Source organism: Ursus americanus, chromosome 31 (assembly GCF_024610735.1).
Source record: "Ursus americanus isolate L20-20 chromosome 31, mUrsAme1.1.p, whole genome shotgun sequence".
Classification (NCBI taxonomy): domain Eukaryota; kingdom Metazoa; phylum Chordata; class Mammalia; order Carnivora; family Ursidae; genus Ursus; species Ursus americanus.
Window position 1 is genome coordinate 21,026,280 of NC_142157.1, and position 22,926 is coordinate 21,049,205.

Genomic DNA, 22,926 nt, shown 5'->3' on the forward strand with positions numbered 1-22,926 from the left:
GGTTGACCACCGTTTGGGGGAAGGAGCGGTCACCGCCAAATCACTTCTGAGCACAAGAGCCAGAAACCGGGGGTCCCTTCAGCCGTGGAACCAAGTTCTGTCCTGCGCAAGTCCTTCCCCACCGAGAGGTGTTGGGCGAAGATACACACCTACACCTGACCGGACTTCAGTCTAGACGCATAACCTTTAGTCCTCAGGGATCGGGCTGCCTGTGTTCTTGCTCTGGCAATTCAGGTCCTTTCTGTGAGCACCTAGGAATGTCCCTATGTGGAAAATGCTCACGCTGACCGTTCGGGGGACAGCTGCAAACTGCTGTGCAGGGATACACCGCGCGTTACCTGGCATAAAGGCTACGTCCCCAAAGGCCATCTAAATTATTCCGCAAAGATAGCACGCGCTTTACTTAACCTTAGTAGCCTCAAACGCTCCAAGACCAAACACGATTTCCTCTTTTACCATCCAAACCCCGAGAGGGAAGAAGAAAACTCAAGCTAGAAGAACACCGGTATTTCGATTTCAGAGCTGGCGATGCGCATAACCACTGAGAGCTATTCTTCCCCAGCCGGGGGAAAAAAAAAAAAACAACCAAAAACCAAAAACCCAAATCTGTAATCATTTCTGCTGGAGTTCACTCATTCTGTTATGAAGAAATCCTTTTTCCTGGCAATCCCAACTTGCCAGGAAAGGGTGTAATTATTGCACGGTCTCACTTAAAATTTAACTATTTTAATTATCACATGGAACTGCACACTTTTCCCTTCAACTAAAAGTAAGTACAATGATACCATATAGGTCTTAAGGAGACTGGTATAAAATCACCTTAAAAAAAAAAAACAACAACTAAATTCATTTGAATATACTTCTCCAAACCAGAAATTTAAAAGCTCTCTTACCTGACGAACAAAACTATTTGAGGTAGTGTCAGAGGAAGTGCTCCCATCAGATCCTTTAAATCTGTTTTTCCTTCTAGCTCCTTTTCCATATGACTACAAAAAAGAAAAAGAAGAAGAAAAAAAAAAAGACAATGAGAACTCAAAAACCAAAACAAAATATAAATTGCCATCATATGGGCATCATTTGAAAATTATTACTGGAATCACAAATATTTATTTCAAAACACTGAGTTTAGAGGGAGAAGAGGTTTCTAGACAAAGCATTTAATAACTCTTGAATTAAAACAAGTAATGCTATCTGTGAGCATATCAGTCGTCAAGAGGCAAAGCCACCAAAGATATAACATCTAAAAGCAAGCATTTCAGGGCAGGAGAGCACAGAGCTGCAGCAATAAGGTGAGCGAATAGGTAATGTGTCAAAGCCTTTGGGACAGCATGAATGCAACAGATTCGCGCGTCATGAAAGGCTGTTTCCAGTGCCACTGGGCCTCCATTTTTGCTTTTTTTCATGTTTTAATTTCTAATCCCACAGGTACTTGTAAGAACAATATGGTAGCTGAAGAATACTGTATAATATGAATTCTGATTTCCTTGAAATACACACACACACACACATAGGTCTACATGGAACACGAATGAAAACATGGTGCCAATTCCTCACATGATTGTATGAGTCTAGAGACTGCTTTCAGAAGTGGTGGAAGAGCTCTGTAAGCGGTAGTGAACTGGACGAAATGAAAATGCCTCCTAAAAATATCTGGTCCATTGTTGTAAAGTTTGAATGTGATATGAAAATCTGGCTTTTTAAGCACTTACTCATTTTGCTGAGATTGCGAGAGAAATAAATTTTATGGAATAATAACAAGACAAGCATTTAAGAACAGGATGTTAAAAGTAAGACCATTTGCTTCAATAACAGAATTGAGCCAAGCATGAATGTATGCAAATGAACTTGCTTTTTCTATTATATCTACAGTTTACACTCGGAGCACTAAAAATAAAGTATGCATCAATCTCTGTTTAATTCCAGGCATAGGTAGAGTTGTTGCAAATATTGGACATTAACATATAATTGACAAAGAGCTCAAAACCGAGCTTTACAGTTCAATGCATATTGGCTGGAATCCTGCCATAGCAGACCGTGAGCAAGTCTCTTAACTCCTCCAAACACCAGTCTTCTCATCCTTCAAATGGGGATATTGCTACTTACCTCGCAGGGTTAAGTATTAAATGCGATAACAGACTTACAGCATTTAGTATAAGACCTAGTATACGATAAGGGCTCAGAATAATCTTTTTAAAAGTAATATCCACATACAGATCGGAAGAGGGGGGTAAAGTTGGGGTGAGGTACGTAACATGTTGAGAATGCCTAGGCTCAAAGAGACTTCATGAGATTATCAGCATTCACAGAAGTTACTTTTTTTAAATTACTGTATTCAGGTTTTGAAAATACTGTTATATTTGATATACACAGATGGTTTTCATTAAAAAAAAGAAGTATCTTATAAACCATGGTATATGGGGCACTTAGGCAAACTAAGATCTATTACAAACATTTGTGTTATGAGTAACTTAGATGGCTTTGCAATCAGTGAGAGGGTAGTATAATCTTAAAGCAAAAATTTTTCTTGACCATGTTTGTTCTCTTTCAAGTATCTACGGGATTTATATAATACAAATGTGTTTCCATGGCATTTAATTAACTCTCAACTTCATAAAAGGAAAGACAACCTAGGCTGGGCTTTCACAGTGGATCATACAAGGTTCTCCTCACTTAGCAGCTTATTCTTCTTACTTATGTAAACATTATTCAGTAAACTGTTGAAAAATAACATTCTTTCAAGAGCGTTCTTCCTTTTCCAATTATTATATAAAGGTTTGGACAGAAGTGTCTTCCAAAGCTTAAGAACATGAAAATAAAGCATGAAAAGTTCTTCAAAATTAAAAATATTTTTTATATTACTGCACACGGAAAAAGACTTATTACCTTTGAAAGCGTTTGTTTAAGGCCTAAAATGTTTCTTGGTGGGGGAGGGGCAAGCTTATATGTTAAACACACTATTTTTCTTTTTTCTTTCTTTTTTAAACACACTATTTTTCTTCATGAGAAACCTAAATTGTCTTTGAGAACAAAGACAAAATATAATCTTACTCCATCGCGATGCGTCTTTCCGGTACCATTCTGAAATGGGTGGAAAGAGAATCTGAAATGCTATCGTCGTCATTTGCTTCAGATTTTTCGTGATAAATATGTTTTATTATTCAGCTGCTTTGGTGTGTAAGCTTTTTCGCGGGTGCTTACAAATGTACAACAGGCACTGTGAAAACCACACAATATTTAAGACATTCGGTCCTAGAGGAGGAGACAGGGCTCTGCAAGAAATTAGACACATTTAAAAAGTGCTTAATTTTAAATGTATGTTAATTTTTCCAGGCCCCTAGGAATACTATTCATAAACACTACTTCGGGTGCACTCAGTTACGTGTAAAACACCTACCTACGTATATATGTTAGATTATCAGAGTTTTCAGCTGCACTAAGGCACAGTTCGCACAGGAAAGAAAAAAAGCAAAAAACACAAACAAACAAACAAACAAAACTATGGCTGAATCCCATGCAAACTGGTGATAATTTTGAAAAAAATATGCTGTGCTTTAATTACTTAAATTTATAGGGAATGCTTATTTCAAAGTATTAACTTGTTCCTGTCTAAATAGTGTGGTAGCAAATTCCTTATTATTTATGTATTATATTTATTAAGAGCTAAAATAAATAGATATGCTGAATGACACCTCTATTCTGTTCTTTCTAATTTCCACAGCCATTTCTCTTCCATGGTCTCCTTTTTAATTTTTAACGTTTTTTATAACAATATCCAAGATCAAGGGGAAAAAATTTAAAGCATCTTTTGGAAAGCTAATACAGTCCATTTCAATGTACTTTAAAAAATGTTAGTGAAAATTTATACTACCATTACAAAACAAAGTTTCCTTTGATCCAATGCATATTTAAAATTAAGTCCATCTTGCTGGAATTACTTGTTCTTTAGTTACTTTAAATCCTTGAAAACCAAGGACTAGTGTGTTTCATCTGCAGGAAGGAAGGCAGGAAGGCAGGAAGGAAGGAAGGAAGAAAAGTAAAGGCCAAATCTTCCCCAAATGGAAAAAGACAGAAAAGATTAATTATTCAAATATTTACTTGACTCAATTTGGAAAAGAAGTATAGTTTCCATAGTTTAGGGGCTACTTCAAATGCAGCTTCTTTTAGGACCAGTGGTTTTTCTAAATATTTTTTTAGCAACACTAAATATATGAACACCCAATATATGAAACGGTTCACAATCAGAGTCACCCAGATTTCAGGAAGTAAAAGGCAGAGGAGAAAGGGACTTTGGGTTTGGCCAGCGTGCAAAGTGTAACCCGTAATACTCTCCCTGACACATGCAGACCCCAAGTCTGTCTTGGAGCACAGTCCGAAAAGCCACTAATTTCTACTCCTTTCGTATTAGTTCTACGAAGCTTCATGAAAACAAATTATGTCACCATAGCGAAAAGGAGAAAAAGAAAAATGTAAACTGAAATTCTTTTACTTCTCCTAAAACGTCAACCAAGCTAAGTCAGATTTCAGAAACTAGAGAAAAAAAATTTAAGAAATTTCCACAAATACATAAGTGACTTATTAAAATGATATCCGACATTCCCCATGAGGTTAAATATTAGCTCCGTGTAGATGAATGTCTTCCTTGATACTAAATGTTTTGAAACTGGACTGCAGTTTTAAAATCAGCACATAAATGTTTATATTTCACAGGTAATTGAAATCTAATTTCTGTAGAGTTGAAATGGACAATAGTAGTTAATTTTAGAAGTTGCCAGTCAGCTGGAGATTTGAGTCCAGCCATGCACACAGGGTTGGCTTGGCAGACTCTGGGGACAGCTTGAAGAATGATGCTGTTTCCATGCTTGATAGATAGGGTGACAGTTCTCCTCCCTACAAATTGCTCCCCATGAGCATAATGCTGATACCTGAAATTAGTTTCCATCCCTCTCGATTAGCATTCATTGATATTTATCCCTTTGAATTGCGGACAAACGCAGCCAGAACAATCCAGAGAGAAATCAGACATTAAATCTCCTATTTACTGATAGCTCAGTATGAACGGGGTTGTCAGATCCTTTACTTGGAGTGAAGTAATTGAGATTCCCTCCGTAGAAAAAGGGAGGTAGGGCATAAGTTCTTTTCAATATGGATCAGTTTACACAAAAGCAGAAAGGAATCAAGAGGCAGCATAAATAGAACTCTTTGGGGGGGGAGGGGTTTGGAGATAGAGAAGGAAAGAGGGACAAGGCCAGGAAGCAGAGAAATGTCTAGTGGGAAATTCCAAGGGCATGGAGGGCAGGAGAAGGCCTGGGACCAACTTTGCTCTTTTCGTAAGCTACCCAGGGCAGGCCTGGAAAGAACCCTGAGACAGACTTAGTGATTTGTGGTGGTGTCTTAACGAATCCTAACTCCCTGTCACTGTGAAATTAAAGAGTGCCATCACCCCCTACAGGGTTAACACATTTTGCTCAGCTTTTCTTGAAAGGACCAAAGCTACATAATTGTATAATTCAATGGAATTAAATCCAGCAACAGGTAGACTAAGTCTTCCCACTAAAGGAAAGACAAAAAGGAAAGAGACATAAAATCTACAAGACCAACCGAACCTCACATCGCTCAATCAGATATTACATTTCACATTTTAAAACACACTCGGAAATTCTGATTGGCATGTTTTAAAATTTCTCCCATGCAACACCAGAACAAAAAAACCATTCAAGAGGAAAGGGACGGGGGTTCTAGTGAAGGCTCTAGCAAAACATAAAACACAAGATCCGTGATCATGATGTTTGGCGACTGCAAAAGATGTTTGGAGCTGTACCTCGGACCTACAAGTTGTTTCTGGAAAACTGTACTGATGTGGCTCAAAAGCCATGGGAGAACCGCTGCTGCTCTTTTTAGATAAAGATCCTTGCTGCAATGATTCAGGATGTTGCCATTACCAGGCTGTATTACTACGACATGCTTGAGAAGCATCTGGCAAACTCAGCTGGGGTGGGACCAGCTGGGTTCTGTTGCTAGGAGCAAAACAAACAGGACCTCTGGTTACTGTCTGTTCATTTTCAGGTGTGGCTAGAGGTGCTGGGTACAGTCTCTTTGAGGCCTAATGTGCTGAGATACAGCTCTTGTTTCTTGTCCATCCCCACCTGTGTCTCCATCCTACTCTCAATCCCTCCCACCTGCTTCCCATCCACGCAGCCTCCATACACCATCAATGCCACTCCCCAGAGATTTACCATCTTAGACAAATGCTGTCCAACAGAAATATAATGCAAGCCACGTGTCACTGAAATTTTCTAGTAGCCATATTAAAAAGGGAAACAGCAACAAGTGAAACTAATTGCAACGATATATTTTACTGACTTCAATATATCCAAAATGTGATCATGGCAACCTGTCTTCAGTGTAAGGATGATTAATGAGATGTTGTATATTCTTGATTTCATATTGAGTCTGAAATCTGGTGTGTATTTTGTATGTACAGCACATCTCAGTTCAGGCTACGGATGGCTCGTGGCGCCAGTAGTGGGCAACGCAGATCTGGAGCTCTCGAGGGAGAATATGAAATTAGCACCCTGACTTTGGAGGTAGACTGTGTCCGAATTTGCGCTGCAGCTGTTCTGCAGGTCGCCGAAAAAGCAATGCAATCTGCTTCAATCAGAACTTACAAGAATTTGTGCTGAGGTTGCCAACTCGCCTCTCACACATCAGAAATAATATTCATGTTGTTTATGACAGTGTGCTGGAGGGAAAGGGCTGAATGGAGGAGGGTGCCCCATCCCTAGGCAGGATTAATTAACATAAAAAAGGAAAATGGGCAGTCTGTGAATCTACATCTTTTGCTTTGTTCAAAGGGAACTTGTAATGAAATCCAGAGGTAAAACAGAAAGAATTCTTAAAACCAAAGATTGCTTAGAGACACCATTTGCAAGTGAAATTTCCATTTCGAAGTATTACTCAGTATCACAAAAAAAGGGGGATGCTCCTGAGACGGCCCCCCTTTACAGGCGGTCTTACTGCTGTCCTGTCCCGCCCAGAGAGATGGAATAGATGCCTTCGCCAAGTTCTCACAGCCCTGTGATGCCATGATTTATTAGATATAAAATAAACATGGCAATGTTTCCCTCAAATAATCGAGGTGATATAAACACAATTCAAGGAAAACTGCTTTCATTTTTGGAAGGTAGAGAAAGCAAGGACATGGAGGGGGATGCAGCTGAATATTTATAACTCTAACCTGCTTATAACAGCCTTTCCTCCCTTTTTCCTGTCTCTCGTGTATTTATGCCCTCACTTGCCAATTTCTGCATTGAGTCTTTGAAATGTCCCATGCATGGGCCTGTCATATCCATTATCTTTCCTCTCCTTTCAGTTTAGGCCTTATTTTCTCTTGTCCAAACTGTTAGACCAATCTCCCGTCTGGCAGCTCCACCTCTGGCCTCCTGAAATTCTAAAATACCTTCCAGAACATTCCCAGGTGAATCTTTTGAATGAGCTGTTATGCAACTCCTTGGTTGAACCCCTTCCATGGTTCTCCATCATTCCTTACACTGCTGGTTCCAACACCTCCAAGATGTGGCCTCAAACTGCCTTGTCAGTCTTATGTCTAACTATGCCCAATCTGTACCTTTCCGTACTCTCTTCAAGCTACACATGAGAAATATGTTAGAAGACTTATAAGTTCTTTGACTCTACTTCCTGTATGGCTCCTACCATCTCTCTGACAATCTCTGGTCAAATCTCACCCATCCTTTGAATCTCTTCTCAAAAGCCACCTCTTCTATGAAGTCCTTACAGATTATGCCGCATAGAATGTCTGTGATCTTTACTGCTTAGAAACCATGTGAGATTCAGTACTTCTCTTACCTCTGCCAGACAATTGTCATACAGGTGTCACACTGGCAGCTACTGGAATATCAGTTCGTTGAAGACAGCAGTGGTGTCTCCTCACATCTGAATCATTTCCACATTGCAGTTAACAACAAATATTTGTTGACTTAATAAATTGCTAAGTGAATTTAGTATTTCTTATCTAAATGCAGTCATGCTTTCGTCAGCCTTAACTTTGATCTCCAGGAATTCAGGAACTCTTTTTATCATAAGAATAAAAGCTTAAAAAAAAAATCCCTGAAGGAAGATCAAAGGGGAAAAGGGGGTCTAAGAGTCCTTTCTTCTACCAAGACCTTCGCCCTGGAATAAGAGAGTTCTCTGAGTACATTTCTTACTCTCATCTAACCTGATTAAGTGTCTAGATAAAATCAGGAGTCTAGAACAAATGTGACATGTGTTGGTAAGAATTCAGGTCCCCTGGCAGAAACTAGATGGAAATGTAGGTGATTAGTTACATGTCCCCCCTCTGGTTCAGCAGCTGAACAGCCCAAGGGCGACTAAAATCTACCTGTCCTAACCCTATGAAAGAAACGGGTTTCTGATTACACAACTTCTTGGTTTCTACATTTTTCCTCCATCTCAAATCAAAGTGAATTATGTGTTTTTAGTTAGCAAGGTTATTTCCCAGTGGTTAAAGAATGTTCACTAAAGCTCCATGATAATGCCAATGGAACGACCATTATTAACAGTATCAAAATATGTGGAGCAGTTTCCATCCCCTAACAAAACAACAACGGCAACAAAACATTTGTAACCTTTATTACGGTGTCCTACTCCTGCCCCCTTTGCTACAGGAAATATTACTCTAACATGCTATCTCTCTCTCTAAATATAAAATATATAAATAACACATTTATAAGTTTTTTGTAAATATAGAAATATGTCATCACCACATTTACAATCTAGCAAATGTAGGCTTGAAATCAACAAGCCCATATCGCTAAGCATAGAGATATTTCTCCAAAATGATGCTTGAAATATAACCCTAACCTCTTCACAGCACTTGCCAAGCAGCCCCACAGCTAGGAGTCGTAAGTCATTTCCCTGCTACGATAAAAGTTGAGAGACTCCTTACCGCTGAGACCTGGAGGTGTCTGTAATCCAAACTGTACCTGCCAAAGCCTTACGTAAAAGCCACCACCTTATCATTGCCCAACGCCTACAACTGGCATCTCCTATTTCACAACCGAGCAGCAAACCGGATTTTTTCCAGAAACCGCTAATCCTCGTCGGAGAGGAAGGTGGTCCTGAAGCTCCCTGGAATGGCTAACATTTCAGGGGAAATGGAAAAATAAAAACTTTCGCGTCCCCAACTCGCTCTCTTAAGAGAAAGGAACGAGCGGTGCCGGCAAACGGTGGCAAGTGGCGCGAGGGGAGCTGAGCTGTCAAGGCGGCACAACTACCCAGGTGTGGAAGGGGGGGGCAGGGCTGCGCCCGGAGACCCGGGCCGAAGGCCCCCACCCACGCCCCTCTGCCCACCCCTACCCTCTCCCACGCCCCCTTCCCACCCCAGCTCCGAGCTCGCCCGGAAGGGTCGGCTTCGGAGCCAGAGCCGCGGGGAGCCGAGCCCCTCCCGCCCACCCGGACTCACGATCTTGAGCAGGTCCAGTCCACTCGCCTGGTTCATGTCTCTCCATGTGCCTCTCCCGAGAAGGGGCGAGGAGGGCTGACCGAGCAGCCCGGGGGCAGCCTCTGAAGACCGGGAGGTCTCCCCCGCCCCTTCCCACTTGCTTTTCGGAAGAGAAAAATGGAAGCCGCAGAAGAGCCAGGGACAGGCGAAAAGGGGCAGGGTCCCCGGCGCCAGGAGAGGAGAAGTGGGTGGCAAAAGGCGAGGGGAGAGAAGGTGGCGGAGGAGACCCAGGCAGGAGGGAGCGGCAGAGGCGGGGGATCCTAGCGGAGGAGGCGCCGGGAGAGCCGGAGGTCGGCGCCCCGGCTGCTCACAAAGAAAGGAGAAGGCGCGGCGCTCTCGCTACCTGTGCGGCCGCTCCGAGCGCCGCCGCGGGAGCCGCGGTCTCCAGCAGTTCCATCTGGATCTCCTGCGCCACCGCCGCCGCCGCTGTGGGAGGCGACTTGGACATGTCGCTTTGGACCATTGGCGAAAAGTCGGCTCGAAGCTAGCAGCCAGCCCCTCGCGGCGGGTCCCCTCCTCCCCTCCCCCGCCCCCCGCTCCCCGCTGCCTGCTCCCCGCTCCGGGGGCCGCCCGGGGCTCGGCGCCGCGCTCGCCGCTCTCAGGGCGCGGGACCGGGCCGGGCCATTTTGAAAAGCGAGACGCGGGGCAGCGGGGCGGCGGCAGCGGCGCGGGCTCGCGGCCGGCCGGCGGGGTAGGGCGAGCGCAGAGCGGCGGCGGGGACGGGAGCCGCGGGCGCCGGGGAAGGTCCTCGCCGGGAGGGAGGGAGGGAGCTCGGGGAGCGCGAGCCCAGGGGGAGGCGCGTCGGAAAGCGAGAGTGACAAGGCAGCCGAGCGCCGAAAAGTTCCCCGCGGGAGGCGCGGGCCGCGTGGGCTCCGGCCCAGCCGCTGCGCGTCGCCGTGGCACGCGCGCTGGAAAGTTTTCAAAGCCACGAAAGCGAGGCCTTGCGCCCGGGAGCGTCCTCGCTCGGGCTGCCTGGCTCGGCTCCCCCTGCTCCCCAAACACCTCGCGGGAAGCCTGGCAGCCCGCGGGCGGGAGCAAGGCGGGAGCGGCGGAGATCGCCCGGGCTCCGTTCCTAAACTGCACGTCTGAAATCTGTGGAGGCCTCCGGCGGCCCCCGGGACCGGGCGTCTGCCGGGCACATCCCGGCAGCCGTGGAAGGCACTTGATGGTGGCAGTAATGGGGAGAAAGAGTAGACGTGGGGCTGCGGACCTGAGCGTGGCGGTCCCGCCCGAATCTGCAGCTGGCCTCCTCTGCGAGGTCCAAAAGCACCCCTTCCCAACCCCAGTCCGAAGTTTTTCTTTCCTGACTCTTGCTCTTTGCTAAACAGCACTGCTTTCCTCGCGGAGTGCGCTTTTTCTACAAAGTGGAGGTGTCTTTTTGTCACCTTTTGGGCAAAATAAGCCCTTCTTTACTATCCTGCGTTCTTGGTAAAGAGAGTAGTGGACATAGCAGGAACATTTCACTTAGCCCTCCGTTTAGATATTCCTATGAAGATTCATTTTTCTATTAGAGGGTGCCTCTTATTTCAACGACTGTTACTACAGGGAAACTCCGTAGAACCAGTCTTCCAGGCATCAGTGTTGTTTTGTAACAATACGACGTCTACGGTTTTGTGTGCTGAAATATACATACAGAAATTTACACCAATAGGGCTTCAACTGCCTTTTATATTTTGCCATGGTATATGAAGTTACTGTGGGACACAGTCCTTGTTCTTCTCAAAGATCAGCACCTTAAACCTATCTCCACCATATGCTACTTTTAGGCTGAAAGAACAGGTTTGGGTAAGGTTAAAAATTTAGGCATATCCATTGTGTCACTGATTTTCCTAATCTTTGATGTTAAAATGGTCATTTTATTTAAGATTTTATTTATTTATGTGACAGAGAGACAGCCAGCAAGAGAGGAAACACAGCAGGGGGAGTGGGAGAGGAAGAAGCAGGCTCCCAGCGGAGGAGCCCGATGTGGGACTCGATCCCAGAACGCCAGGATCACGCCCTGAGCCGAAGGCAGACGCTTTAATGACTGTGCTACCCAGGCGCCCCTAAAATGGTCATTTTTACTTAAATTTTAGTGAACGTCAAGTGGAAGCACTGAAGTATTGGATGATGATGATGATGATGATGATGATGATGATGATGATGATAATAATGTGACATTTTGAAAAACAACAGACTGGGAAGCTGGGAGGCTATTGGTTAGGATGTGGGTAAGCGGCCAGGTGACAAGGGAGAGGGCATGCTTTGCTTTGTAGCCATGGCTGGAAGCCTCCCCAAAACCCTGGCTAAGAATTGGGGGGGGGGGGCAGCAATGTTTTTATATGTGTTCATGTATATATGCATGCATGTATATACAAAAATTGCAAAAGATATTGTATTTGACATTTTGGATTTATTGTCTATTTTAACTTCATGATCTTCAGATGGTATCACCCTCCTCCTGGGTCTGTTCATTTAACAAAACTGTTTTCTTGAGGAGGTGTTCAAATTTCAGGGATAACATTAAGTCTAGTTCTCTATTAGACTGGAAGCTCTGTGTGAGTAGGAGCCACTCATATTCATTTGGGCACATTCAGAATTTGGCAAGTTGCCCTGCATTCTTTCAATAGTCAGTCAATAAAGTGTATCTCAAGCTTTCATTGTGTGCCACTGGAAGAATACAGACAACAAAAACCATGTCTCTGGGGGCTTACAGTCTAGCTAATAAGCACTTAGAAACCAATCAATACACACTGTTGAAGGGAGGGAGGGAGGGATGGAAGGAGGAAGGATGGATTCTAACATGGTTTTTAAAAACATCCAGTTTGATGAAACTTAGTGTTTTCCCAAGACATCTGTGTGATTTCTTAGAGTATACTTAATTATATGTGCATTCATTTTCAATTATGACCATCTGGGAAATAGAATTTTATCTTTCATCACATTTTTAAAGAGATCACAACATAGCAAAACAACCTTGAAAATAATTTTTAATAATACTTAGAGCCAAAGGGCAAGTAAAGTTTGAACTAAATGTTCATGTGTGATCCAGTATATAATTTATGATACCAAACTCTGTTTTTATGTTTCTTTCCTCCACTTCATAGTTTCTTGAGAACAACCAATTGTGTCCTACTCATTTTAGTATCCCTAGCATTGAGCGTGGTGTCGGGCACTTAGAGGAAGCCTGAAAACATAAGTTGCATAAATGAATGAATGAATGATCTGTCTTCACGTGTCTTAAAACATAGCATACAACTTTACAAGTTCTAACATAGGAAGACATTTACCTAATCATGATTCCCTTGAAAGTATATTAATATTAATATTAATTCTTTATAACCTGTGCCACTTTAATTAGTGTATTGAACAGTAATAGACTCTAGTCTGCTTTTTAAAGGTTTCAAATAAAATGTAAGGCAATGTTAGCCCTACCTGAAAAAGGAAACAAATGTCAGAATAAATATAGATAGGAAAAGGTTTGAGAGGGACACCTGGGTGGCTCAGTCGGTTGTGTCTGCCAGGGTCCTGGGAGGAAGCCCCACCTGTGTCAGGCTCTCTGCTTAGCGGGGAGTCTACTTCTGCTTCTCACTCTCCCTCTTTGCCCTACCCCCCCCCCCTGGCAAAATAAGTAAATAAAATCTTTTTTAAAAAGGGTTTGAGAAGCTTATTATGGATACCTTTTATCATGGTCAGTGTTGTTTTTAACATACCTTGACTTTTGCAGTTTTTTAAAAGCCACAGATGAATGCTAAAATTTGATAAGTAAAGCCTAACTCTTTTCCAAGTTAACAGCTCTGCAGACGCACTCTAGCAATAATGGATGTGCAATCATCAGTGGAGGCATTCACATGCAGATGACTAATTTGTTCAAGCTGTATGTAAACTTCACCGTGCTCCTTAGACCTCGGAATGGACCAGCATATTATGGACATTACTAATGTTCTGAAAGGACAATGGGGGCCAGTAAGAAACACTGGCCAAAGAAGCCAGAAGTTTAAGAGTTGGGTTTTTTTCCCCTCCGAGTGGGAGAAACAGTGATTACAATTACTTTACTCTTCTCTCGCTTGCAGATTTGTGACTATGTTTAAAACCTTGGAGTAAGAGCTCTCTGGGACAGATAAGCACCATGTGTGATTTTTTTCATTTTACTTAGTAAATCATTTTTTACTGCATTACGGTTCTGGATCTCTGTCCTTATTTAGAGCATTTTCATAAGGATATACCTGTATTGGCCACTGACTGAACTTTAGGTATGATGCACTCCACTAAGGTAACATCAGCTTTTTGTAAACTTACACTATAAAATGAATGTCGTGAATTACAAATTGTTATTTAATAGCACAGAAAGATGCAAGCAAACCCAGTATGAGGGTGTGTGTGTGTGTGTGTGTGTGTGTGTAGTGAAAGATTACTACAATAGGCAAAAGGTCGGGGAAACCTTAATTTCATTTCCAAAGAAAAGGCTTCATGGAAGTAATAAGATTTCATGAGTTCTTAGAACTACCTAGGAGACAGAACTTTGGAGTATCTAATATTCTATAGCACTTTTTTAGTTTATAAAGCACATTCATTTGTTATTTCTCATCTAAACCCTGTTACAAAAACTGGTACTTCTGTTTACATACAAGGTGCCAGGTTTTGTTCTAAGAATTTATATGCTTCATCTCATCTATGAATTAGATATTACTATTCCCTATGTTCCTTAGGATAAGTCCAACTGCTGTAACAAGTACATTTTTTTTTAGGATTTTGTTTGTCAGAGAGAGAGAAAGAGGACAAGCAGGGTGGGGAGGGGCTGAGGCAGAGGGAGAAGCAGGCTCCCCACTGAGTGAGGAGCCCGATGCGGGACTAGATCCCAGGACCCTGGCATCATGACCTGAGCCAAAGGCAGACACTTAACCTATTGAGCCACCCAGGCGTCCCTGTAACAAGTACATCTTAAATATTTTGTGGATCAGAGAACAAAAAATGTATCCCCTTTGATACTGGGGTGGTCGTTCACCATCTGAAGGAGTTCTGCTTCATGATGACATTTAGGAACCAAGTCTTGAGTGACTGTCTATCCTATTCAGAATGTGGCTCCCAATGTCACCACGGTTGTTCCCATCTGTGCTGGTCAGAAGGAAGAAAACGGAGGGTGCAGGATCTGCCGTGGAGCTTGGATGTTTTTACTGGCCCTCCACAAAGATGGCCGACATCACTTCCATTTAGATTTTATTGTCTAGAACTCTGTCATGTGAAAAATCTATTAGACAAGTTGAGAAACACAGCCCAGTCATGTGCCTTAGAAAGAAAAGAGTGGATTCTGAGTAACAGTGAGCAGAGACTGACTTAACCAAGCTTGAATAGCTCATGAGTGACAAGACTTCACCACACAACTCCAAAACCCCACCTCTGAGACTCGTTTTTAGTTCAACAAGTTGTCTGTCTGGTGTACTTCAAAGGCGACGCAGGTTAAGGCTGGATTTTTGGTTAGAGAAACAGACTTATGTATTTCTTTTGCTTGCACGTTCTAACTATAATAACGTACTTACTAGAAGTAAACTTGATCTCACGAATGGGTATGAATAGCACAAGTGTCATTACGCCAGGCTGTGTGTGTGTGTGTGTGTGTGTGTGTGTGTGTCTGTGTGCGCACAAGCACTTGGTCTAACCCAGAGCAATAAGGATGATAGCATTGAACAAGATATGGCTTCTCTACTTACGGAACTACAGTGGCATCGGCAAGATCCAGATAAACTATGAGGCACTTGAGTGCAAAATATTATGGGAGAGAATTTAAAAGATCAGGAAAAAAATGTTCCAGGCAAAACAAACAGAAAATACAAAGCCAGAAGGTGAAGAAATTCAGTACAGTAGACGGTAGAGTTGGACGGTAAGGGGGTGGGCAGACCATTCATAATGAAAAATATCCAACTTGTTTGCTCTCCTATGGCCTCATTCTTTTGTTAGGAATGTCCCATTTATAGGCAAAGCCTTTGGCCCTTCATGCTTTTTCTTTCCAAATCACTGTAACTCTTTCATGGGAGATACACGCTTACAGGTACACTCAGGCGTCAGAGGACTATAGACTAATGAGACCTGTATTATCAAGAAACCCATGTGAATTTCCATATTCAAAGCAGTCAGCGTATTCGTAGCTGAGATTCCTAGCTGTCCGTGCCTCTTTTTTATGGAACCCGTGTGTTCAGCTGGACACCCGGGGAGCTAGAATAAAAGACTACATGCTTCCCAGTCTCCGTTGCGGCTGGATGTAGCTATGTGGCTACATTCTGCAGATCGTAAGCAAAGTGTGGTGAAGTACTTCTGAGAAGTAGCCATAAAAGGGAGAGAAAGCCTCTTACTCCTCTTCTTCCTTCCAGCTGATGACCAGATTGTGGATGTATTAGCTAAGCTGTGAGTGGACATTTCAGACAATGAAGACACATAAAAGCCACATGCTGAAATTCAACGGGGGGGGAGGGGGGGGGAAGGTACTTGGGTCGTTGATGGCTCCACAGAGCCACCATACCAGCTCTGAACTGCTTACTTTCAGACTTATAAGTGAGGCAGAAATAAGCATTTAGATTGCTTAAACTTCTCTTACTTTAGGTCTTCTGATAAATCAAACCAACCTTAACCAGCCTAGTGATCCTTTCATTACTCAAAACATATTTTTTTCTTTTAAAATTAACTTTCGGGATTCCTGGGTGGCTCAGTTGGTTAAGCATCTGCCCTCAGCTTAGGTCATGATCCCTGGGTTCTGGGATCGAGTCCTACATCAGGCTCCTTGTTTGGCAAGGAGCCTGCTTCTGCCTCTGCCTGCTGCTCCCCCTGCTTGTGCTCTGACAAATAAATAAAATCTTAAAAAAATTAACTTTCTTAAGGTGTAATTTACCTTATCTTGGTTTATATATCAGGGGAGTGCTGGCCTCATAAAGTGAGGGCCAGCATTGGGAAATGTTTCTTCCTGTTCTATAGTCTGAGAGCTTGTATAGACTTGGTGATACTTCTTTCGTGCATATTTGGAAGAATTCACTAGTGGATCCGGAGTTTTCTGTGTTTTTAATATTAATTCAATTCCTTTAATTGATGTGGGGCTAGTCAGGTTATCTCTTTCTTCTTGATCCTTGATAGTTCATGTTTTTCAAAGAATTTGTACATTTCATCTTAGTTTATCAGTTTTATTGGCATAAAGATGGTATAAGTATTCTTATTACCCTTTGAATGTTTATGGGTTCTACGGTGACATTTTCCTTTTTCTTCCCAAAAATAATCTGCATTCTTTCCTCTTGTTTAGTCTGGCTAAGGGCTTATCAATTGTATCAGTCTTCTCAAGTAAGTTTTAGGTTTCATTGATTTTCTTTTTCTCTTTTCTATTTTTTAAAATGTCTGCTCTTATATTATTTTCTTCCTTCCTTTTTTCCCCAAGATTTATTTATTTGAGAGAGAGAGTACACAAGTGGGAGGGGCAGAGAGGGAGCGAGAAAATGCCACATGGACTCTCCAGAACTTTCTTCATCTTCCCAAACTAAAATCTTATACCCATGAAACAATCACTCCTCATTCTCCCTCATCCCCCTCCCCCAGCAACCACTCTTCTACCTTCTGTCCCTATGAATTTGACTATTCCAGGTGTCTCCATAAATGTATAGTCACGCAGGGTTTGTCCTTTTGGTGACTGACTTCTTTCACTTAGCATAATGCCTTCCGAGTTCATCCATGTTGTATCACGCATCAGGATGTCCTTCCCTTTCAAGGCTGAATAGTACTGCATCATATGTACCTACTACATTTTGTTCATCCATCTGTCAATGGATACGTGGGTTGCTTCCATATTTTAGCAATTGTGAATAATGCTGCATGAACATAGGTGTACAAATTCAGGACCCTGCTTTCAATTTTGGGGGGTAATTGCTATGGTCTGAATGTCTGTGCCTCCCCAAAATCCGTATGTTGAAATCCTAATGCCCCATGTGATAGTATTAGGAGGCGGGGCCTTAGGACATCAGGGCAGAACTCTCACGAATGGATTTGTGCTGTTCTGAAAGAGAGTTTGCTTGCCCCTCTGCCACGTGAGGATATAGCAAGAAGTCGGCAGTCGGCTACCCAGAAGAGAGCTTTCATCAGAACCAGACCATGCTGGCTCCCTAATGTGGCTCTTCCGTCTTTCAGAATTGTGAGAAATAAATTTCTGTGGTTTATAAACCACCCAGCCTGTGACATTTTGTGAAAGACACCTGAGTCGTCTGAAACAGGTATGTGTGCAGAAATAGAATTGCTAGCTCATATGGTAATTCTATTTTTAATTTTTTGGAGAACCAGCACACTTTTTCGCAGTGGCTCCATCATTTTTCATTCCCACAAACAGCGCACAAAGTTTCCAATTTCTGTATATCCTCATCAACAATTCTGAGTGCTGAGTTCCATGGGCAGGGTGTTCTCTTCTCCACGTATAAGTTGGCTCTGGTAGCCCTATGGACACTGGCAGAAGGATATGAAACTTCTGTCGTAAAGCCTTGATAAGCATGGGCTCAAATTCCAAAATTAAAAACACACAAGAAAATAAGCCACCATGAGAATCAGCAAAACAACAAAAAGTACAATTTGACTCCCAAGAACTTCCTAAAATAGGGGCAGAATCGTTTAGTAACAGGTTGAAGTATTCCATCTGAAGTGAACTTTTATTTAAAAAAAAAATGTAGAATTTCATCATTCACCTCTCGTCTATGTATTTTGTGGACAAGGAAGCATATGGATGCTTCCTCGACGTTTTACCTTTATGATGATCTTCAATAATGAATCCAAAAAACTTCAATCAGGTAAGACTTCAGGAAGACTCTATAGCAAAAACAGCCTTCTTTCCCTCATATTTGGGAGCAGCCTAATATTTTCTTAGCAGTCATAATGGAAACTGAGAAATGGGACCAAAAAAAAAGATCCTTCCCCAACCTAACGCTATCATAGTTGTCTTTGTGTTATGATTTTACTATGTAGTTTTCATAAAGTTTTGTATAGTGCTCGTAGCAAACTGGGGTGAGAAATAGAACTTCCTATACAGGTAGATATATTTGTTGCCCTTTTGTTTAACTACTCCTAGGAGAATATAACATATTCCATTTTTGAAATCCTGTATGCACATGACAGTATTAGTTCTGCACTTAAAACACACATTTAGGGGCGCGTGGGTGGCTCATTTGGTTGCATGTCCAACTTTTGGGTTTGGCTCAGGATCATGAGATTGAGCCCCGTGTTGGGCTCCGTGCTCAGTGTGGAGTCAGCTTGAGATTCTTTCTCTCCCTCTCCCTCTGCCTCTCCTCCCGTTTGCTCTCTCTCAAAAATAAATAAATAAGTATATATTTACATATATATATATATATATTTCAAGATTTTATGTATTTATTTGACAGAGAGAGAGACAGCCAGCGAGAGAGGGAACACTAGCAGGGGGAGTGGAAGAGGAAGAAGCAGGCTCCCAGCGGAGCAGGGAGCCCAATGGGGGACTCGATCCCAGCACCCTGGGATCACGCCCTGAGCCAAAGGCAGACGCTTAATGACTGAGCCACCCAGGTGCCCCAAAATATATATATATATTTAAAAACGTCCAGAGGTGCCTGGGTGGCTCAGTCAGTTAAGGGTCTGCCTTCAGCTCAGGGCATGGTCCCGGAGTCCAGGGATCGAGCCCCACATCAGGCTCCCCGCTCAGGGAGGGTCTGCTTCTCCCCCTGCCCCTCTCCCGCTCGTGCTCCTGCTCTCTCTCTCTCTCAAATAACTAAAAGCTTTAAAAAAAAGTTCCAAGATAAAATCATATTTTTCTCCCAAACACAGATGCCTCTTTGTAAATTTCTCTCTCACCACCACCTTCCCCGCCTCCCCTGCTACTATGATACTTCTCTTTTCCCTTCACCTTCTCCTTGATCACTCTATGCCTCCCCAGCCAGAAATGAACAAAACATCCCAGAGAGCAAAACGAACTCTCTTTGCTCTAGTTTCCCTTTTGGTGCATAAACAGGCACTCTCTGGATCTCTGCACTTAGTAGCCAGTTGTAACCTAGCTAGATTGTGATGGTATCAAACTGAGCAAGGTCTTTCAAAGGAGGTTCTCCCCCAGTTGGTGAACTGGAAGATAAGTTGTGCCTGTCTTGTCTCAGCTACTACTTCTCAGCTCAGCGGATTAACGGCTCTGGGGGAAAAGCAAACACACTAGAGCTTTGCGACCCAACTCAGTAGCCGCTAGCCTCCTGAGCACTTGAAATGTAGCTAGTGCCACATTTAAATGTTTTTAAACCAAAGCAATGTCCAAAAAAAGACTAAACCTATCTCATTAAGAATGTTATATTGACTGTATGTTGAAATTATATATTTTGAATATGTAGGGTTAAATAAAATGTTATTTAAATTATTCGAATTAAAATTAATTTCCCCTGTTTCTTTTTACTTTTTAAACATAGTTACTGGTGGCACCTGGGTGGTTCAGTCAGTGAAGCGTCTGCCTTCAGCTCAGGTCATGATCTCAGGATCCTGGCATCGAACCCCTGCATCGGATTCCCTGCTCAGAGAGGAGTCTGCTTCTCCCTCTCCCTCTGCTCCTCCCCACCATTCGTGCTCTCTCTAGCTCTCTCCCTCTCTTAAATAAATAAATAAAATCTTTAAAAATAAATACACGAATATGGCGACTAAAACTTTTTAAATCTCTTATGTCATTACATGTGTAGTTTGCATCATATCTGGGCTGCCCAGGGCTGTTCAAGAGGATCGTAGATTACCTGCTTGGATTCCCTAAGAAAAACAAACATGTGAACTCGAAGTTAGAGTCTATTACTGTCGTTCCTTTTCTTCATCGTGATGAGTCTGCTAGCGTACAGATGCAGTGTTTTTAAAACATATGTCAAAATACACACACCCTGAAGTTGACCATTTTGACTATTTTGAAGTATACATGTCGGTGGCATTAAATACATTCGTACTTGTGCAATCCTCATCACCATCCATCACCAGAACTTGTTTCATCCTCCCAGACTGAAGCTCCATGCTCATTAAACACCAGCTCACCGTTGCTCCCTACTCCTTGGGAACCACCACCCTACCTTCCGTCTTTACGAAGTTGACTGCCCCAGGTGCCTTGGGCATTTGTCCTTTCGCGACTGGCTTATTTCACTTAACATAATGTCTTCAAGGCTCATCCATGTCATAGCATGTGTCCGAATTTCCTTTCTTTTTAATGCTGAATAAAACTCTATTATGTTTACATACTGATTTATCCATTTAGCCGCCAATGAACACTTGGGCTGCTTTCGCCTTGTGGCTATTGTGACGAATGCAGCTGCGAGCAGCGGTGTGAGTCCTTGCTTTCAATGCTTGTGTGTATATATCCAGAAGTGGCATTGCTGGATCCTCTGATAATTCTATTTTTAATTATTTGGGGAAACTGCCATACTGTTTACCATAGTGGCCGTAACCATTTTACATTCTTACCCACAGTGCGCAAGGGCTCCAATTTCTCCACAACCTCACAAACATTTGCTGCTTTCTGTTTTGTTTTTAGTACCATCCTAATGGATGTGATGTGCTGTCTCATTGTGATTTTCATTTGTATTTCTCTAATGATCAGTGATACCAGTGATCCTTTCATGTGCTTATAGACCATTGGTCTAGCTTCCTGGAGAAACGTCTATTCAAGACTTTTGTCCATTTTTTTGAGTTGCTTTTTGTTGTTGTCATGGGCTATAGGAATACTTAATGTATTTTGGATATTAATGCCTTACCAGGTAGATGATTTGCAAATATTTTCTCCCATTCCATGGGTTCCTTTTTCACGCTGTTGCTAGTTTCTTTTGATGCACTCAAGTTTTTAATTTTGATTAAGTCCATGTATTTTTTATTTCCTATTTCCAAATCCAATGCTGTGAAACATTTGCCCTATTTTCTTCTGTTTTATACTTTTAGGTCTTACCTCTAGGTCTTTGAAACATTTTGAGTTAGTTTCGTTCATGATACAAGGTAAGAGTCCAAGTTTTGTATTCCCAGCTTCAGTACTGTATCTTCTTAGATATTAAATAAGAAAATAATATCCATGAGAAAGAGCAATAGATACGTGCTTATTCAGAGATGACCCTTTATGATAATGTTGAACTGTATAAAGAATTTTATCTGGAGTAGCCCATTTCTTAAAGCATAGAAAAGCTTCAGGCTGATCTTGAAAGCTTCATGATACTTTTCCTTAGAGACGCCTAAGCATCCGACTCTTGGTTTCGGTTCAGGTCATGGTCTGGGGGATTGTGGGATTGAGCCCCACGTCGGACTCCACGCTCAGCTCAGAGTCTGCCTCATATTCTCTCCCTCTGCCTCTCCCCCCTCTCCAATAAATAAAGAAAATCTTTTTTTTTTAAGACTCCCATTTAAAAAAATTTAGCAAGTTCTCCTCTCACTCCTCCCTGGGAAAGACCCTAAAACAGTGTAAATATTAAACAAAAACCTCACTGAGCTTTAGTTAGAGAAGGTTTTCCTTGAAATGCAAAACTAATGTTTAATCATTGCTTTCTCTGCACCAGGTTCTCTGCTTTACATACATGGTCTCGTCCTGCTCCCCACACGTGGAGAGGAGGGTATTGTCATCCCCATCTTACAGGTGAGAAAACTGAGACTGAGAGAAGTTATATCATGCAGGATCCGAGCTCTCCACAAGCTCAGATTCATGGCTCAGCCAATACACGTTGTCTCCAACTATTTGTGAATAACCAGTAAATGTTATTCTGGTAAAATTCAGCAAAATATGAATCCCTACTTCAATAAGGCTGGAATAAACACTAGTGTAAACAATGAAAAGAATTTATCTTTATAATTCAACCTCAATCTTATTACAGACGTGCCCCTAGCATTTGCTCTGATTCCTTCATCGGCTCTATTTTTAACTGTTCCCACATTTCCGTTGGCAAGCAGATACGCAGTAAAATGCCACTCAAGTGATCAGAGTCCCAGTCTGCATTTTTCTGTTATGTTTGTACTTTGCTGTTCTCAAACTTTTAGTTGATTAGTCTTCGCTTACCTAAAGCTTTGTCTTTATCAGGGGATGTGAGAACGAACGCTTACTTTCGAATTTAGATTTTGAATTTAGAACATTCTAAATCTCTAACACATATTTAGAACAGAAGTTTTCCAGAAATCCCCGCAATATTTAGTGACGTATTTGTAAACCTCCCTTTTTTTATTTTAGGCTAGCACATAATTTGATATTTTAATTTCCCCTTTCACATGCAGATAAAATCCATGTAACAAAAGCAACCATTTTAAGGGGTATGATTCAGTGGCAGGTAGTACAGTCATGGCGCCGTGTACCTATCATCTTCATTTAGTTCTGAAACATTTTCAGTACTGCAACTGGGAACTCTGAACCAGTGCATGGTAGCTTGCCATCTCTCCTGCCCTTTGGCCCCTGCTAGCCACTGATC

The 22,926-nt window shown here is 42.3% G+C and overlaps 1 protein-coding gene across 4 annotated transcripts in view; it reads right to left on the minus strand.

The window, feature by feature from the left end:
- Positions 1-10,047, minus strand: part of CACNB2 (calcium voltage-gated channel auxiliary subunit beta 2) — a 369,559-nt gene extending 359,512 nt beyond the window's left edge. For 3 of the 4 annotated variants that reach the window (XM_045787501.2, XM_045787510.2, XM_045787492.2), the window contains exons 1-2: positions 9,861-10,047; positions 894-986 (exon numbers count right to left, since the gene is read on the minus strand). In XM_045787501.2, coding sequence (XP_045643457.1) covers positions 894-986; positions 9,861-9,980 — 213 coding nt within the window. In that variant the 5' untranslated portion in view covers positions 9,981-10,047. Of the gene's footprint in view, positions 1-893; positions 987-9,478; positions 9,807-9,860 lie in introns of those variants that run through there. The other variant, XM_087857644.1, reaches the window with a different exon arrangement.
- Between the last annotated feature and the right edge of the window lie 12,879 nt (positions 10,048-22,926).